At 38.1% G+C, this 23,291-nt stretch overlaps 1 protein-coding gene across 2 annotated transcripts in view; it reads right to left on the bottom strand.

Annotated features, from left to right (window-relative positions):
* Positions 1 to 19,918, bottom strand: part of LOC128651465 (histone-lysine N-methyltransferase PRDM9-like) — a 41,607-nt gene extending 21,689 nt beyond the window's left edge. Inside the window, exons 1-2 of one of the 2 annotated variants that reach the window (XM_053704509.1) lie at positions 19,815 to 19,918; positions 824 to 1,585 (exon numbers count right to left, since the gene is read on the bottom strand). In XM_053704509.1, coding sequence (XP_053560484.1) covers positions 824 to 1,529 — 706 coding nt within the window. In that variant the 5' untranslated portion in view covers positions 1,530 to 1,585; positions 19,815 to 19,918. Of the gene's footprint in view, positions 1 to 823; positions 1,813 to 19,814 lie in introns of those variants that run through there. The other variant, XM_053704508.1, reaches the window with a different exon arrangement.
* Between the last annotated feature and the right edge of the window lie 3,373 nt (positions 19,919 to 23,291).

The following is a 23,291-nucleotide window of genomic DNA, read 5'->3' as shown; positions in this document are numbered from 1 at the left end:
CATACCCATCCTATAGTGATACACATTATATTCACATGCTGACATTATCTTACAGCACACACACATACCCATCCTATAGTGATACACATTATTTATATTCACATGCTGACATTATCTTACAGCACACACACATACCCATCCTATAGTGATACACATTATATTCACATGCTGACATTATCTTACAGCACACACTCATACCCATCCTATAGTGATACATTATATTCATATGCTGACATTATCTTACAGCACACACACATACCCATCCTATAGTGATACACATTATATTCACATGCTGACATTATCTTACAGCACACACTCATACCCATCCTATAGTGATACATTATATTCACATGGTGACATTATCTTACAGCACACACACATACCCATCCTATAGTGATACATTATATTCATATGCTGACATTATCTTACAGCACACACTCATACCCATCCTATAGTGATACATTATATTCACATGCTAACAATCTTCCAGCACACACATACCCATCCTATAGTGATACACATTATATTCACATGCTGACATTATCTTACAGCACACACACATGCCCATCCTATAGTGATACATTATATTCATATGCTGACATTATCTTACAGCACACACACATACCCATCCTATAGTGATACACATTATATTTATATGCTGACATTATCTTACAGCACACACACATGCCCATCCTATAGTGATATACATTATACTGATACGCAGTTCTCCTATTAAGAGGCACATGTGTCTATGACATACTATGCACACAGACTCCCTTATACATGTATACAACATATATGACTGCTTTAGCGTGTTACTAACCTGGGCAGGTGTTTTGATAGGTATCTGTGATGCTACTTAGCAGGGTACTCTGGCAGGTACTTGTAGGGATAATTGGGCAGGTCTCTGTAAATGCACTGGAATATGTGCTCATAAAGTTGCTGTCTTTACAGGAGTCTGTGAAAACCTTTTCAAAGGTATTTGGTGAGTTTTCTGTGCATGTATTTGTGGAGGGAAGTTGATAAGAGTTGATAGTAGGTTCATTGTGGGGCAGAGGCTTTGTAGCAGGGTCCAGGAAGGTACTAGAGTAATTATTCTTTTTGTCTTCACTGAAGGTGCTGGGGTAATCTTCAAAGCTACTTGAGCTTGCACCTGGTTTGTTACTCCTGTGAGTGGTGTCCGTATAGGCGCTCATGATCATATCAGTAACACTCGTGCCTTGCGGTTCCCTCATTTGCCGCTCTGGTTTATTACTCCTGTGAGTGGTGTCCGTATAGGTGCTCATGATCATATTGGTAACACTCTCATTGTGCCGCGTATCTTGTGGTTCCCTCATATGCCGCTCTGGTTTATTACTCCTGTGAGTGGTGTCCGTATAGGTGCTCATGATCATATTGGTAACACTTGTGTCTTGTGGTTCCCTCATTTGCCGCTCTGGTTTATTATTCCTGTGAGTGGTGTCCGTATAGGCACTCATGATCATATCGGTAACACTCTCATTGTGCTGCATGTCTTGTGGTTCCCTCATATGCCGCTCCTGTTTATCGGCTCTTGATGCAGCCTCAGTTTTTACATTAAAGGCCCCTAGACAGTAAAGCACAAATAGTCACAATGTGCTTGTTATAGCAAGAATTACACAGCCTAATGTGTTATACACAGAGCGACGCCGTATTCTGTATACAGCTGTGTGCTTAATGTATTATACACAGTAATGTACTCTATACACAGCTGTGTGCTTAATGTATTATACACAGTGATGTACTCTATATACAGCTGTGTGCTTAATGTATTATACACAGTAATGTACTCTATACACAGCTGTGTGCTTAATGTATTATACACAGTGATGTACTCTATATACAGCTGTGTGCTTAATGTATTATACACAGTGATGTACTCTATATACAGCTGTGTGCTTAATGTATTATACACAGTAATGTACTCTATATACAGCTGTGTGCTTAATGTATTATACACAGTGATGTACTCTATATACAGCTGTGTGCTTAATGTATTATACACAGTAATGTACTCTATATACAGCTGTGTGCTTAATGTATTATACACAGTGATGTACTCTATATACAGCTGTGTGCTTAATGTATTATACACAGTGATGTACTCTATATACAGCTGTGTGCTTAATGTATTATACACAGTGATGTACTCTATATACAGCTGTGTGCTTAATGTATTAATACACAGAGTGACACAGTATTCTGTATACCGCTGTGTGCTTAATGCATTATACACAGTAATGTACTCTATATACCTATATACAGCTGTGTGCTTAATGCATTATACACAGTGATGTACTCTATATCAGTGATTTGCAACCTTTTTTTTGCCGTGGCACACTTTTTTACATTAAAAAATCCTGTGGCACACTACCAACACACAAAATTTTACAAAATCACACATTGTAGCCTAATACAGGATATATATATATATATATATATATATATATATATATATATATATATATATACACACATACTGTATATACACACACACACACACACACTGTACTGTGCTGTCTTGCCATGCCTCCTTCAAACTATACATGACATATTGACATTCATTCACAAACAATCATAATGATTGTCTGTGAATGAATGTCAATGTCATGGTTGTAAATGATGCCTGATGAGCCTGTCACATACATCCCAATATTTCAAAATTTGAAAGAGGCACACCCCCGCACTGTTGTCAGTCTGCCGCGGCACACCTGAGGATCTCTCATGGCACAGTGGTTGAAAAACACTGCTCTATATACAGCTGTGTGCTTCATTTATTAATACATTTAGCCACCAATCAGCAAGCACTAAACCAAAAATGGCCTGTCCCCTAAGCTTTACATTCCTGCTTTTCACATTCAGATACCAAGAGAACAAAGAAAAATTGATAATAGGAGTAAACTAGAAAGTTGCTTAAAATTGCTGCTCTATTTGAATCATGAATTAAAAAAATGGGTTTAATATCCCTTTAATAGCTGATATACTGTGCATATATAAACATTTAGGTCTAGATTACAAGTGGAGCGCTAATTTATCGCTTGCGGGCACCGGATAATTAATCAGCCATTAAAAGTGGCTGGATATTGCTATTGCAAGCTTGCGGTAGCAATTAGCACTCATATAATTATCCAGAGTCTGGTTATTTTCAAAATAACCCCCCATTTGGCCCCAAAATAAAGATGAATCTTTTTTTATTTAAAATAATAATAATAACAATAATAATAATATAATAAAATAACATCATAATAACAACAAACAATATATTATAACAATAATAATATAATAACAATAATAATATAATAACAAAATAATATTATAAAAAACTATAACAATAATATCATTATAAACTAATATAATAATAACAATAAAAATATTACAAATAATAATATAATAACAAAATAATATAATAATAACAATAACATAATAACAATAATAATAAAATAATAACTAATAATATAACAATTATAATAAAATAACATAATAAAATAATTATAATAATAATAATAAAAATAATAATAACAATAATAACAATAACAATGATAACAATACAATAATAATAATCATAATAATAATAATATAATAATAAATTAACAATAATAATATAATAATAATAATAACAATAAAAATATTATAAATAATAATTTAATAACAAAATAATATAATAATAATAACATAATAATTATAAAATATAATAACAATAATAATAAAATAACTAATAATATAACAATAATTATAATAAAATAATAATAATATAAAAATAATAACAATATTAACAATAGCAATACAATAATAATAATAATATAATAATAACAATAATTTAACAATAATAATAACAATAATTTAACAATAATATAATCATAATAATAATATAATATCATAAAATACTATTATAACAATTTAACAATAATAATATAATAACAACAACAACAACAATATAATAATAATATAACAACAATAATAATCAAAAAAATTTTTTTATTTAAATCTTTTTATTGGGGTATTTAGAAGTAACACCAAACATAACATGGCCTTGCACTTAAATAGCAGGCAAACAAAGTGGATACAAATCCAGGAATTACAGTACATGGTTAGTAACACTATGGGTACAGGACAATTCAGGATATAACAGAAGTAGAAGCTAGTCAATAATCCATTTCCTGGGAAAGTATGCATAGATAACAGCTTGTATCAAATTATCCTAGACAAAAGACTAAACATCATGTAATCTTTACATATAATTTAACAAAATAAGGCATAGATCATAGCTGCGCACTAACATGGTTATCTACCTGCATAGGAATCCAACAAAGTTAAGGCCAATATAAGTGAAACCTCAATTTTTATAATGGTATGAGCCCCCTAAGATAATAATGGGCCACTCTTGGACCCGTGTGTTATGGTATATAGTTACGGAGGCAAGCTAGTTTGATATTAAGTCACTCATGATGTAGTTATGTCATGCACTATGTGAAAACTATAAAATAATGTTATCTGTTGGACATATGCCATTAACACAAATATTTGCCTGTTGCTGGCGGTGAGGTAAATATAGACAAATATACTCATGAAGTGAGCTAAGGTTACATAACAAATGATGAGAAGAGATGTGCTTCCAATTTCTGTTGCATACAATAAGGCGAATAGAAAAATAATGCAGCTCAGATATGCTATACCGTATCAATATTATTACATTCTGTTTTCCAGAAAGGGATATTATATTGGATAAGGCTCTATATAAATAGGGAAATCAGGCATATCCAGTTTTTAGCAAGTGAGATACTGCAGTGTAGGAAAACATAATTTATGTAAGAACTTACCTGATAAATTCATTTCTTTCATATTAACAAGAGTCCATGAGCTAGTGACGTATGGGATATACATTCCTACCAGGAGGGGCAAAGTTTCCCAAACCTTAAAATGCCTATAAATACACCCCTCACCACACCCACAAATCAGTTTAACGAATAGCCAAGAAGTGGGGTGATAAGAAAAAGTGCGAAGCATATAAAATAAGGAATTGGAATAATTGTGCTTTATACAAAAAAATCATAACCACCACAAAAAAGGGTGGGCCTCATGGACTCTTGTTAATATGAAAGAAATGAATTTATCAGGTAAGTTCTTACATAAATTATGTTTTCTTTCATGTAATTAACAAGAGTCCATGAGCTAGTGACGTATGGGATAATGACTACCCAAGATGTGGATCTTTCCACACAAGAGTCACTAGAGAGGGAGGGATAAAATAAAGACAGCCAATTCCTGCTGAAAATAATCCACACCCAAAATAAAGTTTAACAAAAAACATAAGCAGAAGATTCAAACTGAAACCGCTGCCTGAAGAACTTTTCTACCAAAAACTGCTTCAGAAGAAGAAAATACATCAAAATGGTAGAATTTAGTAAAAGTATGCAAAGAAGACCAAGTTGCTGCTTTGCAGATCTGGTCAACCGAAGCTTCATTCCTAAACGCCCAGGAAGTAGATACTGACCTAGTAGAATGAGCTGTAATTCTTTGAGGCGGAGTTTTACCCGACTCAACATAGGCAAGATGAATTAAAGATTTCAACCAAGATGCCAAAGAAATGGCAGAAGCTTTCTGGCCTTTCCTAGAACCGGAAAAGATAACAAATAGACTAGAAGTCTTACGGAAAGATTTCGTAGCTTCAACATAATATTTCAAAGCTCTAACAACATCCAAAGAATGCAATGATTTCTCCTTAGAATTCTTAGGATTAGGACATAATGAAGGAACCACAATTTCTCTACTAATGTTGTTGGAATTCACAACTTTAGGTAAAAATTCAAAAGAAGTTCGCAACACCGCCTTATCCTGATGAAAAATCAGAAAAGGAGACTCACACGAAAGAGCAGATAATTCAGAAACTCTTCTAGCAGAAGAGATGGCCAAAAGGAACAAAACTTTCCAAGAAAGTAATTTAATGTCCAATGAATGCATAGGTTCAAACGGAGGAGCTTGAAGAGCTCCCAGAACCAAATTCAAACTCCAAGGAGGAGAAATTGACTTAATGACAGGTTTTATACGAACCAAAGCTTGTACAAAACAATGAATATCAGGAAGAATAGCAATCTTTCTGTGAAAAAGAACAGAAAGAGCAGAGATTTGTCCTTTCAAAGAACTTGCGGACAAACCCTTATCCAAACCATCCTGAAGAAATTGTAAAATTCTCGGTATTCTAAAAGAATGCCAAGAAAAATGATGAGAAAGACACCATGAAATATAATTCTTCCAGACTCTATAATATATCTCTCGAGATACAGATTTACGAGCCTGTAACATAGTATTAATCACGGAGTCAGAGAAACCTCTATGACCAAGAATCAAGCGTTCAATCTCCATACCTTTAAATTTAAGGATTTCAGATCCGGATGGAAAAAAGGACCTTGTGACAGAAGGTCTGGTCTTAACGGAAGAGTCCATGGCTGGCAAGATGCCATCCGGACAAGATCCGCATACCAAAACCTGTGAGGCCATGCCGGAGCTATTAGCAGAACAAACGAGCATTCCCTCAGAATCTTGGAGATTACTCTTGGAAGAAGAACTAGAGGCGGAAAGATATAGGCAGGATGATACTTCCAAGGAAGTGATAATGCATCCACTGCCTCCGCCTGAGGATCCCGGGATCTGGACAGGTACCTGGGAAGTTTCTTGTTTAGATGAGAGGCCATCAGATCTATCTCTGGGAACCCCCACAATTGAACAATCTGAAGAAATACCTCTGGGTGAAGAGACCATTCGCCCGGATGCAACGTTTGGCGACTGAGATAATCCGCTTCCCAATTGTCTACACCTGGGATATGAACCGCAGAGATTAGACAGGAGCTGGATTCCGCCCAAACCAAAATTCGAGATACTTCTTTCATAGCCAGAGGACTGTGAGTCCCTCCTTGATGATTGATGTATGCCACAGTTGTGACATTGTCTGTCTGAAAACAAATGAACGATTCTCTCTTCAGAAGAGGCCAAAACTGAAGAGCTCTGAAAATTGCACGGAGTTCCAAAATATTGATCGGTAATCTCACCTCCTGAGATTCCCAAACTCCTTGTGCCGTCAGAGATCCCCACACAGCTCCCCAACCTGTGAGACTTGCATCTGTTGAAATTACAGTCCAGGTCGGAAGAACAAAAGAAGCCCCCTGAATTAAACGATGGTGATTTGTCCACCACGTCAGAGAGTGTCGAACAATCGGTTTTAAAGATATTAATTGAGATATCTTCGTGAAATCCCTGCACCATTGGTTCAGCATACAGAGCTGAAGAGGTCGCATGTGAAAACGAGCAAAGGGGATCGCGTCCGATGCAGCAGTCATAAGACCTAGAATTTCCATGCATAAGGCTACCGAAGGGAATGATTGTGACTGAAGGTTTCGACAAGCTGTAATCAATTTTAGACGTCTCTTGTCTGTTAAAGACAGAGTCATGGACACTGAATCTATCTGGAAACCCAGAAAGGTTACCCTTGTTTGAGGAATCAAAGAACTTTTTGGTAAATTGATCCTCCAACCATGATCTTGAAGAAACAACACAAGTCGATTCGTATGAGACTCTGCTAAATGTAAAGACGGAGCAAGTACCAAGATATCGTCCAAATAAGGAAATACCACAATACCCTGTTCTCTGATTACAGACAGAAGGGCACCGAGAATCTTTGTGAAAATTCTTGGAGCTGTAGCAAGGCCAAACGGTAGAGCCACAAATTGGTAATGCTTGTCTAGAAAAGAGAATCTCAGGAACTGATAATGATCTGGATGAATCGGAATATGCAGATATGCATCCTGTAAATCTATTGTGGACATATAATTCCCTTGCTGAACAAAAGGCAATATAGTCCTTACAGTTACCATCTTGAACGTTGGTATCCTTACATAACGATTCAATAATTTTAGATCCAGAACTGGTCTGAAGGAATTCTTCTTCTTTGGTACAATGAAGAGATTTGAATAAAACCCCATCCCCTGTTCCGGAACTGGAACTGGCATAATTACTCCAGCCAACTCTAGATCTGAAACACAATTCAGAAATGCTTGAGCTTTCACTGGATTTACTGGGACATGGGAAAGAAAAAATCTCTTTGCAGGAGGTCTCATCTTGAAACCAATTCTGTACCCTTCTGAAACAATGTTCTGAATCCAAAGATTGTGAACAGATGTGATCCAAATTTCTTTGAAAAAACGTAACCTGCCCCCTACCAGCTGAACTGGAATGAGGGCCGTACCTTCATGTGAACTTAGAAGCAGGCTTTGCCTTTCTAGCAGGCTTGGATTTATTCCAGACTGGAGATGGTTTCCAAACTGAAACTGCTCCTGAGGACGAAGGATCAGGCTTTTGTTCTTTGTTGAAACGAAAGGAACGAAAACGATTGTTAGCCCTGTTTTTACCTTTAGATTTTTTATCCTGTGGTAAAAAAGTTCCTTTCCCACCAGTAACAGTTGAAATAATAGAATCCAACTGAGAACCAAATAATTTGTTTCCCTGGAAAGAAATGGAAAGTAGAGTTGATTTAGAAGCCATATCAGCATTCCAAGTCTTAAGCCATAAAGCTCTTCTGGCTAAGATAGCCAGAGACATAAATCTAACATCAACTCTAATAATATCAAAAATGGCATCACAGATGAAATTATTAGCATGCTGGAGAAGAATAATAATATCATGAGAATCACGATTTGTTACTTGTTGCGCTAGAGTTTCCAACCAAAAAGTTGAAGCTGCAGCAACATCAGCCAATGATATAGCAGGTCTAAGAAGATTACCTGAACATAGATAAGCTTTTCTTAGAAAAGATTCAATTTTTCTATCTAAAGGATCCTTAAACGAGGTACCATCTGACGTAGGAATGGTAGTACGTTTAGCAAGGGTAGAAATAGCCCCATCAACTTTAGGGATTTTGTCCCAAAATTCTAACCTGTCAGACCCAAAGAATCAGAATGATGGTGTTCATTTAAAAATTCATCTGTAGAGAGAGAAGATTTAAAAGACTTTTTACGTTTACTAGAAGGAGAAATAACAGACAAAGCCTTCTTTATGGATTCAGAAACAAAATCTCTTATGTTATCAGGAACATTCTGCACCTTAGATGTTGAGGGAACTGCAACAGGCAATGGTACATCACTAAAGGAAATATTATCTGCTTTAACAAGTTTGTCATGACAATTAATACAAACAACAGCTGGAGAAATAGCTACCAAAAGTTTACAGCAGATACACTTAACTTTGGTAGATCCAGCAGGCAGTGGTTTTCCTGTAGTATCTTCTGGCTCAGATGCAACGTGAGACATCTTGCAATATGTAAGAGAAAAAACAACATATAAAGCAAAATAAATCAAATTCCTTATAAGACAGTTTCAGGAATGGGAAAAAAATGCCAAACATCAAGCTTCTAGCAACCAGAAGCAAATGAAAATGAGACTGAAATAATGTGGAGACAAAAGCGACGCCCATATTTTTTGGCGCCAAATAAGACGCCCACATTATTTGGCGCCTAAATGCTTTTGGCGCCAAAAATGACGCCACATCCGGAACGCCGACATTTTTGGCGCAAAATAACGTCAAAAAATGACGCAACTTCCGGCGACACGTATGACGCCGGAAACGGAAATGAATTTTTGCGCCAAAAAAATCCGCGCCAAAAATGACGCAATAAAATGAAGCATTTTCAGCCCCCGCGAGCCTAACAGCCCACAGGGAAAAAAGTCAAATTTTTGAGGTAAGACAAAATATGATAATTTAAAGCATAATCCCAAATATGAAACTGACTGTCTGGAAATAAGGAAAGTTGAACATTCTGAGTCAAGGCAAATAAATGTTTGAATACATATATTTAGAACTTTATAAATAAAGTGCCCAACCATAGCTTAGAGTGTCACAGAAAATAAGACTTACTTACCCCAGGACACTCATCTACATGTTTGTAGAAAGCCAAACCAGTACTGAAACGAGAATCAGTAGAGGAAATGGTAAATATAAGAGTATATCGTCGATCTGAAAAGGGAGGTAAGAGATGAATCTCTACGACCGATAACAGAGAACCTTATGAAATAGACCCCGTAGAAGGAGATCACTGCATTCAATAGGCAATACTCTCCTCACATCCCTCTGACATTCACTGCACGCTGAGAGGAAAACCGGGCTCCAACTTGCTGCGGAGCGCATATCAACGTAGAATCTAGCACAAACTTACTTCACCACCTCCCTTGGAGGCAAAGTTTGTAAAACTGATTTGTGGGTGTGGTGAGGGGTGTATTTATAGGCATTTTAAGGTTTGGGAAACTTTGCCCCTCCTGGTAGGAATGTATATCCCATACGTCACTAGCTCATGGACTCTTGTTAATTACATGAAAGAAATGTTTATTTATGGCTAAAAGCAAATGGCTAGCTTTATGTCACAGACTTTAGAGGGGAGATGATGTATGTGGAAGAGCGGTGTTCCTGGCAGTGTCTGCGGGCCTGGCGAGGTAACCGGAAGTAATGCCGGTTTCAGTATAGTCTTTCCGTGGTGAGCCAACGGAGTGCCTTTGCAGTGGCGAAACCCAGCCACTATGTAGATGCAGGACAAGAAAGAAATACAGGCACTGATGGAGGTTCCTTAAAACAATGATGCTTTATTTGAACAAAGTTAAAAAGTGAACAGCTACATCCGCTGTAAAAAATGCTTGTATAGAAAAGGTACAAACAGATAAAGTGCAAAGCTGGGATATTTAGACACAAAAATTGTCTGACTAGTTTCGAGTCCTCTCAGGACTCTTATTCATAGACATAAAAAGGAGAGAGTGAAGCCTGCATTTAAAGGGAAAACTGTGTAAACATCAGCTGGTTCCTATAAAAATTAATTAGGGAACCAGGAATAGTTAACCCCTAAAGATGCAAGTCGCTCTTAATCCTTAACAGAAAGGTTAAAAACAAATAGAGAAATTCTCAGATTCATGTTTTTCAATTAAACAACAGATAATCTCATTTATAAATATTTAAACGAATGGGTGTATTTAGCAACCACTGTGTGAAATGTATATGGCCAATGTACTCTCTTAATATTCTTAACTTTACAAATGAATATGTTATTAGAAATTTTTTTTTAGAAAGATTGCAAAAAGACTCTCTTTCTATGGATTTTGATAAGACTTATTGGATATAAGTATAAACAAAACTAAAATTTTTTAGCCTTGCACTTTATCTGTTTGTACCTTTTCTATACAAGCATTTTTTACAGCGGATGTAGCTGTTCACTTTTTAACTTTGTTCAAATAAAGCATCATTGTTTTAAGGAACCTCCAGCAGTGCCTGCATTTCTTTCTTGAGATGATGTATGTCTTTACAGTGATACATAAATATTAACACTTGTATGAAGAACTAGGTAATTGAATTAAATCGAGGGCATCTCTAGATCATCTCTAGATCATCTAACCTTAGGCTGTCATTAATAGTGATTAAAGTAAATAGCAGTAAGCAATTGCTTCTTGAATTCACCCAAAAAAAAAAAGCCACATAATCACACAAAGTGGGCAAGCAGGTAGGGTACATAAGCATATAACGATAACACTATAATAATAGAACTGTTAAGTGGATTATAGTAATGCATTCGTGCCCATCATCCATAACATACTCTAATGCATAGCTAATGAAGTAAGTCAATTAGTAATCTTACTCTTGCAATCAAATGGCTATGGGGCTAAGATAATCAATCTAGGTTAAGAGAAAAGAGTACATGAGTTCACTAGCCCACTCCAATGCAGTCATTCTGAACAGATCTTCCGTGTGGACTATCATTCAGGCAGCCCAGTACCTGGTCGAGTGAGGGAGATTTGAATGGGAACAAGGGTACTTCAGAGGCTGTATCGGTTGCGTCCAGCTCAAGGTCAGGCAGTTGGGGAGATGGAGGAATGTCACCTGTGTCTCGGCATATTTTCAGCTTTCCCATATGTATGGGGGAGGAAATTAGATGCAGAGGGAAAAAAAAATCAGCGACGAAATCTCGCAAAGTCTGCGGGGCCCCATATCCATGCAAGATAATATCCATCTTTAGTTTGGCGGGGAATGCAGCCGCGATCCCCATATGTGCTGGTACTATATTGTCTGCAGGGGCTGACTGTTCCCTAGCGGTAAGGCAGCTATGGGTCTCCTCCAAAGCTGAAGGTTTCTCTCCAAGATCCACATCGATCTCATGTGTGACTCCGCCATCCCTGATTTCAAGATCTAACGCAGGAAGTTTGCGGTCTCTCCGGGTAAGTCCAGTATCTGGTAATATGCACTGGAGATAAGACGCTCCATCATTCTCCCCTTCTGCGCATAAGGGTTCCTGTTGGGGAGATACCTCTAAGGTGTAATTGCCAAATGGTTTAGATGCCATCTGTTGCTTCTCCTCAACTATGGTTTGATAGAGATCAAGCAAGCGACTCAGTTCTTTTGAAATACAGGCAGTATTCTCCATTTTAAGCCTCTATAGTAGACTTTATGTAGGTATGTGGGTATGTGGGTATTAATCAGCACTGCTCGACAGTGAAGTCCATGGGGAAAATCACTGGGGGGTTGTATTGAGGCCTAAACCTCAGAGTAATGCTCCGGATTCTGAAAGCAGGCAGTAATCCTGAAAATATTAGTATCTCTTGAAAGGAAATCCTCCGTAGATCAAAATGTTATCAAATTGAAGTTCAGATGGAGTTCTTAAATTTAGATTTTAGTTGGAATTAGTAGGATAACTGGAGCAGCTCAAAATATTGCGTCCAAGCATAGCCACCGCCCGGAAGTTCCCCCCATTTTTTTATTCAAAGGGAGTCTACTTCAGTTCTTTTGACAAACATGCCTTTTAGCCAATCAGTGCTGACTCCTAGGTAACTCCATGTGCACAGGCACAATGTTATCTCTAGCTGTGAAAAACTGTAAAAATGCCCTAAGATAAGAGGCGGCCTTCTGGGGCTTAGAAATTAGCATATGAGTCTACTTAGGTTTAGCTTTCAACAAACAATACCAAGAATACAAAGAAAAAAAGTAAATTGGAAAGTTGTTTAAAATTGCATACCCGATCCGAGTCATAAAAGTTTATTTTTTTTAAAAAACCCACTTTAAAAAGCAGTTAAAAGGAATTAAAATTGCTGGGTATGGGGTGTTATTAAAAAAGTCACTAAAAAACAAAATTTATGCTTACCTGATAAATTCCTTTCTCCTGTAGTGTGGTCAGTCCACGGGTCATCATTACTTCTGGGATATTAACTCCTCCCCAACAGGAAGTGCAAGAGGATCACCCAGCAGAGCTGCTATATAGCTCCTCCCCTCTACGTCACACCCAGTCATTCGACCGAGAACCAACGAGAAAGGAGAAGCCAAAGGGTGCAGTGGTGATTGGAGTATAATTTAAAAATTTTAGACCTGCCATAAAAAACAGGGCGGGCCGTGGACTGACCACACTACAGGAGAAAGGAATTTATCAGGTAAGCATAAATTTTGTTTTCTCCTGTTAAGTGTGGTCAGTCCACGGATCATCATTACTTCTGGGATACCAATACCAAAGCTAAAGTACACGGATGACGGGAGGGACAGGCAGGCTCTTTATACGGAAGGAACCACTGCCTGAAGAACCTTTCTCCCAAAAACAGCCTCCGAAGAAGCAAAAGTGTCAAATTTGTAAAATTTGGAAAAAGTATGAAGAGAAGACCAAGTTGCAGCCTTGCAAATCTGTTCAACAGAAGCCTCATTCTTAAAGGCCCAAGTGGAAGCCACAGCTCTAGTAGAATGAGCTGTAATCCTTTCAGGAGGCTGCTGTCCAGCAGTCTCATAAGCTAAACGTATTATGCTACGAAGCCAAAAAGAGAGAGAGGTAGCAGAAGCTTTTTGACCTCTCCTCTGACCAGAATAAACGACAAACAGGGAAGACGTTTGTCGAAAATCCTTAGTTGCCTGTAGATAAAATTTCAGGGCACGGACTACATCTTGATTGTGTAGAAGACGTTCCTTCTTCGAAGAAGGATTAGGACACAAGGATGGAACAACAATCTCCTGATTGATATTCCTGTTAGTGACCACCTTAGTTAAGAACCCAGGTTTAGTACGCAGAACTACCTTGTCTGAATGAAAAATCAGATAAGGAGAATCACAATGTAAGGCAGATAACTCAGAGACTCTTCGAGCCGAGGAAATAGCCATTAAAAACAGAACTTTCCAAGATAACAATTTGATATCAATGGAATGAAGGGGTTCAAACGGAACACCCTGTAAAACATTAAGAACTAAGTTCAAACTCCATGGTGGAGCAACAATTTTAAACACAGGCTTAATCCTAGCCAAAGCCTGACAAAAAGCCTGAACGTCTGGAACCTCTGACAGACGTTTGTGTAAAAGAATGGACAGAGCTGAAATCTGTCCCTTTAAGGAACTAGCGGATAAACCCTTTTCTAAACCTTCTTGTAGAAAAGACAATATCCTAGGAATCCTAACCTTACTCCATGAGTAACTCTTGGATTCGCACCAATATAAGTATTTACGCCATATTTTATGGTAAATCTTTCTGGTAACAGGCTTCCTAGCCTGTATTAAGGTATCAATTACTGACTCAGAAAAACCACGTTTTGACAAAATCAAGCGTTCAATTTCCAAGCAGTCAGCTTCAGAGAAATTAGATTTTGATGTTTGAAGGGACCCTGGATCAGAAGGTCCTGTCTCAGAGGCAGAGACCAGGGTGGACAGGATGACATGTCCACTAGATCTGCATACCAAGTCCTGCGTGGCCACGCAGGTGCTATTAGAATCACCGATGCTCTCTCCTGTTTGATTCTGGCAATCAATCGAGGAAGCATCGGGAAGGGTGGAAACACATAAGCCATCCCGAAGGTCCAAGGTGCAGTCAAGGCATCTATCAGGACCGCTCCCGGATCCCTGGATCTGGACCCGTAACAAGGAAGCTTGGCGTTCTGTCGAGACGCCATGAGATCTATCTCTGGTTTGCCCCAACGTCGAAGTATTTGTGCAAAGACCTCCGGATGAAGTTCCCACTCCCCCGGATGAAAAGTCTGACGACTTAGGAAATCCGCCTCCCAGTTCTCCACTCCCGGGATGTGGATTGCTGACAGGTGGCAAGAGTGAGACTCTGCCCAGTGAATTATCTTTGATACTTCCATCATCGCTAGGGAGCTTCTTGTCCCTCCTTGATGGTTGATGTAAGCTACAGTCGTGATGTTGTCCGACTGAAACCTGATGAACCCCAGAGTTTTTAACTGGGGCCAAGCCAGAAGGGCATTGAGAACTGCTCTCAATTCCAGAATGTTTATTGGCAGGAGACTCTCCTCCTGAGTCCATGATCCCTGAGCCTTCAGAGAATTCCAGACAGCGCCCCAGCCTAGTAGGCTGGCGTCTGTTGTTACAATTGTCCAATCTGGCCTGCTGAATGGCATCCCCCTGGACAGATGTGGCCGAGAAAGCCACCATAGAAGAGAATTTCTGGTCTCTTGATTCAGATTCAGAGTAGGGGACAAATCTGAGTAATCCCCATTCCACTGACTTAGCATGCACACTTGCAGCGGTCTGAGATGTAGGCGTGCAAAGGGTACTATGTCCATTGCCGCTACCATTAAGCCGATCACCTCCATGCATTGAGCCACTGACGGATGTTGAATGGAATGAAGGACACGGCATGCATTTTGAAGCTTTGTTAACCTGTCTTCTGTCAGGTAGATCTTCATTTCTACAGAATCTATAAGAGTCCCTAAGAAGGGAACTCTTGTGAGTGGAAAGAGAGAACTCTTCTTTTCGTTCACCTTCCATCCATGCGACCTTAGAAATGCCAGTACTAACTCTGTATGAGACTTGGCAGTTTGAAAGCTTGAAGCTTGTATCAGAATGTCGTCTAGGTACGGAGCTACCGAAATTCCTCGCGGTCTTAGTACCGCCAGAAGAGCACCCAGAACCTTTGTGAAGATTCTTGGAGCCGTAGCCAATCCGAATGGAAGAGCTACAAACTGGTAATGCCTGTTTAGGAAGGCAAACCTTAGATACCGGTAATGATCTTTGTGAATCGGTATGTGAAGGTAAGCATCCTTTAAATCCACTGTGGTCATGTACTGACCCTTTTGGATCATGGGTAGGATTGTCCGAATAGTTTCCATTTTGAACGATGGAACTCTTAGGAATTTGTTTAGGATCTTTAAATCCAAGATTGGCCTGAAGGTTCCCTCTTTTTTGGGAACCACAAACAGATTTGAGTAAAACCCCTGTCCATGTTCCGACCGCGGAACCGGATGGATCACTCCCATTAGTAAAAGATCTTGTACACAGCGTAGAAACGCCTCTTTCTTTATTTGGTTTGTTGACAACCTTGACAGATGAAATCTCCCTTTTGGGGGAGAGGATTTGAAGTCCAGAAGATATCCCTGAGATATGATCTCTAACGTCCAGGGATCCTGGACATCTCTTGCCCAAGCCTGGGCGAAGAGAGAAAGTCTGCCCCCCACTAGATCCGTTCCCGGATCGGGGGCCCTCGATTCATGCTGTCTTAGGGGCAGTAGCAGGTTTTCTGGCCTGCTTGCCCTTGTTCCAGGACTGGTTAGGTCTCCAGCCTTGTCTGTAGCGAGCAACAGCTCCTTCCTGTTTTGGAGCAGAGGAAGTTGATGCTGCTCCCGTCTTGAAATTACGAAAGGAACGAAAATTAGACTGTCTAGCCTTAGGTTTGGCTCTGTCTTGAGGCAGGGCATGGCCTTTACCTCCTGTAATGTCAGCGATAATTTCCTTCAAACCGGGCCCGAATAAGGTCTGCCCTTTGAAAGGTATGTTAAGTAATTTAGATTTAGAAGTAACGTCAGCTGACCAGGATTTTAGCCACAGTGCTCTGCGTGCCTGAATGGTGAATCCGGAATTCTTAGCCGTAAGTTTTGTTAAATGTACTACGGCATCTGAAACAAACGAATTAGCTAGCTTAAGTGTTTTAAGCTTGCTTGAAATCTCATCTATAGTTATTGAGTCAAGAGTCTCTTCCAGGGACTCGGACCAAAAAGCGGCCGAGACAGACGCAATACATGCAAGGGGTTGCAATATAAAACCTTGTTGAACAAACATTTTCTTAAGGTAACCCTCTAATTTTTTATCCATTGGATCTGAAAAGGCACAGCTATCCTCCACCGGGATAGTGGTACGCTTAGCCAGAGTAGAAACCGCTCCCTCCACCTTAGGGACCGTCTGCCATAAGTCCCGTGTGGTGGCGTCAATTGGAAACATTTTTCTAAACACAGGAGGGGGGGAAAAGGGTACACCGGGCCTATTCCACTCCTTAGTAATTATCTCTGTAAGCCTCCTAGGTATAGGAAATACGTCAGTACTCGCCGGTACCGCATAGTATCTATCCAGCCTACATAATTTCTCTGGGATTGCAACGGTGTTACAATCATTCAGAGCTGCTAATACCTCCCCTAACAGTACACGGAGGTTTTCGAGTTTAAACTTAAAATTAGAAATGTATGAATCCATTCTATTGGGATCAGAACCGTCACCTGCAGATTGAAGCTCTCCGTCCTCATGTTCAGCATACTGTGACGCAGTATCAGACATGGCCCTATTATCAACAGCGCACTCTGTTCTCACCCCAGAGTGATCACGCTTACCTCTAAGTTCTGGTAATTTAGCCAAAACTTCAGTCATAACATTAGCCATATCCTGTAATGTGATTTGCAATGGCCGCCCTAATGTACTCGGCGCTACAATATCACGCACCTCCCGAGCGGGAGATGCAGGTACTGACACGTGAGGCGAGTTAGTCGGCATAACTCTCCCCTCGTTGTTTGGTGAATGATGTTCAATTTGTACAGATTGACTTTTATTTAAAGTAGCATCAATGCAATTAGTACATACATTTCTATTGGGCTCCACTTTGGCTTTAGCACATATAGCACAGAGATATTCCTCTGAGTCAGACATGTTTAACACACTAGCAATTAAACTAGCAACTTGGAAATACTTTTCAAAGCAATTTACAAATAATATAAAAACGTACTGTGCCTTTAAGAAGCACAGAAAAAAAGTTATGACAGTTGAGAAATAATAAACTTGAGAAACTATAACATCAAATTCTTTCCGGTAAAAACACAATTTTAGCAAAGGATTGCCCCCATTAGCAATGGATAACTAACCCTAAATAGCAGAAAAAAAGTACAGAAAATAAACGTTTTTTATCACAGTCAGTCACAATCTCACAGCTCTGCTGTGAGTGATTACCTCCCTCAAATTGACTTTTGAAGACCCCTGAGCTCTGTAGAGACGAACCGGATCATGCAGGGAAGATAAGAGACTTCTGACTGAATTTTCTGATGCGTAGCAAAAGCGCCAAAAAAGGCCCCTCCCCCTCACACACAACAGTGAGGGAGATCAGTAAACTGTCTTAAATTAAATAAAACGATTGCCAAGTGGGAAAAAAAAACAGTGCCCAAAACAATTTTTCACCCAGTACCTCAGATAATTAAACGATTTAACATGCCAGCAAAAACGTTTAACATCAAATAAATGAAATGTCATTAGAAAGCCTGTTGCTAGTCACTGCAAATTAGGCTAAAGTCTTATGCATACAGTATTATCCCAGTGAAGTGCCATTCCCCAGAATACTGAAGTGTAAATATACATACATGACAGCCTGATACCAGTTGCTACTACTGCATTTAAGGCTGAGCTTACATTATATCGGTATGGCAGAATTTTCTCAGTCAATTCCATTGTCAGAAAATAATATGCTGCTACATACCTCTTTGCAGGTTAACCTGCCCGCTGTCCCCTGATCTGAAGTTTACCTCACTCCTCAGATGGCCGAGAACAGCAATATGATCTTAACTACGCCGGCTAAAATCATACAAAAAACTCAGGTAGATTCTTCTTCAAATTCTACCAGAGAAGGAACAACACACTCCGGTGCGGTTATAAAATAACAAACTTTTGATTGAAGGTATAAAACTAAGTATAATCACCACAGTCCTCTCACACATCCTATCTATTAGTTGGGTGCAAGAGAATGACTGGGTGTGACGTAGAGGGGAGGAGCTATATAGCAGCTCTGCTGGGTGATCCTCTTGCACTTCCTGTTGGGGAGGAGTTAATATCCCAGAAGTAATGATGACCCGTGGACTGACCACACTTAACAGGAGAAAGTGCCTTTACATTGCGGTCTGTGGGAACATTTTGTTCCCTGTAACTATATATGTATTTGATATGTGTATTTACATACAGTATATATTTATGTGTTAATATGTGTATATACATATACACTCACCGGACACTTTATTAGTACCGAGTTGGACCCCCTTTTGACTTCAGAACTGCCATAATTCTTTGTGGCATATATTCAACAAGGTGTTGGAAACATTCCTCAGACATTTTGGTCCATATTAGCATGATAGTATCACGCAGTTGCTGCAAATTTTTCAGCTGCACATCCATGATGCAAATCTCCCGTTCCACCACATCCCAAAGGTGCTCTTATTGGATTGAGATCTCGTGACTGTGGAAGCCATTGGAGTACAGTGAACTCATTGTCACATTCAAGAAACCAGTTTGAGATGATTTGAGCTTTGTGACATGGTGCATTATTCTACTGGAAGTAGCCATCAGAAGATGGGTACACTGTAGTTATAATGGGATGGATATGGTCAGCAACAATACTCAAGCCATGGCGTTTAAATGGTGCTCAATGGGTACTAATGGGCCTAAAGTGTGCCAATAAAATATCCCCCAAACCATTGCACAACCACCACTAGCCTGAACCGTTGATACAAGGCAGGATGAATCCATGTTTTCATGTTTACGGCAAATTCTGACCTTACCATCTGAAATCGAGACTCATCAGACTAGGCAACATTTTTCCAATCTTCTATTGTCCAATTTTGGAGAGCCTGTGCGAATTGTAGCCTCAGTTTTCTGTTCTTAGCTGACAGGAGTGGCACCCAGTGAGGTCTTCTGCTGCTGTAGCCTATCTGCATCAAGGTTCGACGTGTTGTGCATTCAGAGATGGTATTCTGCATACCTGGGTTGTAATGAGTGGTTATTTGAGTTAATGTTGCCTTTCTATTATCTCAAAACAGTCTACCCATTCTCCTCTGATCTCTGACATCAACAAGGCATTTTTGTCCACACAACTGCTGCTCACTGGATATTTTCTCTTTTTCGGACCATTCTCTGTAAGCCCTAGAGATGGTTGTGCATGAAAATCCCAGTAGATCAGCAGTTTTTGAAATACTCAGACCAGCCCATCTGGCACCAACAACCATGCCACGTTCAAAGTCACTTATATCCCCTTGTTACCCCATTCTGATGCTTGGTTTGAACTTCAGCAAGTCGTCTTGACTATGTCTAGATGCCTAAATGCATTGAGTTGCTGCCATGTGATTGGCTGATTAGCAATTTGGGTTACCAAATACATATACATCCGTGTGGACAATGAGAGACATAATATTAGAGAAATGCAGATACTTGCTGATTACACCCCAGATAAAATAACAAAGTACAAAGATAGAACAGAGGACCTAAGGTCCCCTCAGTATAGCAATTATTCCCAGAAATTAATTAGGTCGTATCTGGAGTTTAAGCCATGAGGTGTCCCGGTTTTAAGATGGAATATCCAGAACACCTCACGCTTAGCCAGAATGCTCTCAAGATCACCACCCCTCTTAGGTGTTACTACTTTTTCAATGGCGATCCACCTGAACGTGTCCAATTTGCCATTGTGAATAGTAGCAAAATGTTGCACCAACATGTGTATATATATGTATATTTATATATTTATATTTTAGCAATGTATTACTGGTTTTGCATATGTATTTATTATGTTCAACTGCGCTAGATCAATGTGCCATTTGTATGGATGGGATGCCACAGAAGCTTTATGTGGTCTCATTCTTACACTTGGTCATCCCTCTGTCAGATAGCATCCTGACACAGACATTCTATTGCTAGATTCATGTTATCATGCATTTATTTCTATTTATTTTCATTCATTTTAATGTGGATTGCTTTGTTACATAATTTCTTGCATAAGATTTGATAATTTCTGATTTATTGAACCCCCTTTTTTACATACTGCTGTTGTAACATTTATAGTGCATTGGTGTATATCTATATTGGCATCTGCATTTATATATCCATTAGAATTCAATTTCTATGCTAGTGCTTGCTCTTCATTTTGAGAGTTTATGTATGCACATGGATTTAGATATACGTTTAATGCACTTATTGCTGTACACTGTCCTGGTTTAATAGATATATATATACATATTTATTTATGCTTTTATGTTCTTCCTCTATTTATGTACTAATGTATAAACACATTTTTATGAGGACCGAATTGGGGTATATATATATCCCTAGTTCAACATAATAATGTGGCATTAATGAGTTAAAGTTTGTGTGCTTGTAGCTTAGTAGGCGTTTCTGTTTCTTAATTGTTTCACCTATCAGGTACTGCGATGCCTGTTTTAAAAATCACTGTTGTGCAAAGCATGCTATGACTATGGCCGAAACATGTTAGCAGCTGTGCGTTGCCTACCTATGCGTTTGGGATGCCTCCCAATTTTTAATGATTTCAAATAAAAGATTTATTTTATTCTACAGCGGCTCCACATCTTCGTATTTCTTCTGTGCTGCTACCAGCTACGGAACCGCTGTGGTCGGGTCTTTTGCAGTTAGCCCAGGTACCTTGCTCCCTTTGTTTCTCCCCCCCCCCCCCCCGCACATACGTCATCTCAGACGTCAGTGGAGCCTCACTTCCGGATTCCCGAGACACGTGTGGAGTGCGAATGCCGGGGATCAGCTGATTCAGCTGCCGAGTGAATCTCGGCCGGTGGAGGTTACACACACAGTCGGGCCAAGGAAGCAAAGGAGCCTTAGTGTCCTCTTCGAATCTACACATCGTCATTCAAGGTATTTTACTTGTAATACTGAGGAAGGGGGGAGCAAGGACAGTGCTTTTGTGCAGCAAAGAGGACCTGGTGAAGATAATTATTCTCATTTTATATACCAACAATTGCAGTGTGCCTATTCTCTTTTGATTCATGTTTATATGTGTATATACATATATATTTATGTGTTACTATGTGTATATACATATATATTTATGTGTTACTGTGTATATACATATATATTTATGTGTTACTATGTGTATATACATATATATTTATGTGTTACTGTGTATATACATATATATTTATGTGTTACTATGTGTATTTACATATATATTTATGTGTTACTATGTGTATTTACATATATATTTATGTGTTACTATGTGTATATACATATATATTTATGTGTTACTATGTGTATATACATATATATTTATGTGTTACTATGTGTATATACATATATATTAATGTGTTACTATGTGTATATACATATATATTAATGTGTTACTATGTGTATATACATATATATTAATGTGTTACTATGTGTATATACATATATATTTATGTGTTACTATGTGTATATACATATATATTTATGTGTTAGTATGTGTATATACATATATATTTATGTGTTACTATGTGTATATACATATATATTTATGTGTTACTATGTGTATATACATATATATTTATGTGTTAGTATGTGTATATACATATATATTTATGTGTTAGTATGTGTATATACATATATATTTATGTGTTAGTATGTGTATATACATATATATTTATGTGTTACTATGTGTATATACATATATATTTATGTGTTACTATGTGTATATACATATATATTTATGTGTTAGTATGTGTATATACATATATATTTATGTGTTAGTATGTGCATATACATATATATTTATGTGTTACTATGTGCATATACATATATATTTATGTGTTACTATGTGTATATACATATATATTTATGTGTTACTATGTGTATATACATATATATATATTTATGTGTTATTATGTGTATATACATATATATTTATGTGTTAGTATGTGTATATACATATATATTTATGTGTTACTATGTGTATATACATATATATTTATGTGTTAGTATGTGTATATACATATATATTTATGTGTTACTATGTGTATATACATATATATTTATGTGTTACTATGTGTATATACATATATATTTATGTGTTAGTATGTGTATATACATATATATTTATGTGTTAGTATGTGTATATACATATATATTTATGTGTTAGTATGTGTATATACATATATATTTATGTGTTAGTATGTGTATATACATATATATTTATGTGTTAGTATGTGTATATACATATATATTTATGTGTTACTATGTGTATATACATATATATTTATGTGTTA

Source organism: Bombina bombina, chromosome 3, assembly GCF_027579735.1.
Source record: "Bombina bombina isolate aBomBom1 chromosome 3, aBomBom1.pri, whole genome shotgun sequence".
Taxonomy (NCBI): Eukaryota; Metazoa; Chordata; class Amphibia; order Anura; family Bombinatoridae; genus Bombina; species Bombina bombina.
Note: the sequence above shows the minus strand (reverse complement) of the source record. Positions and strands in the feature narration are given on the sequence as shown.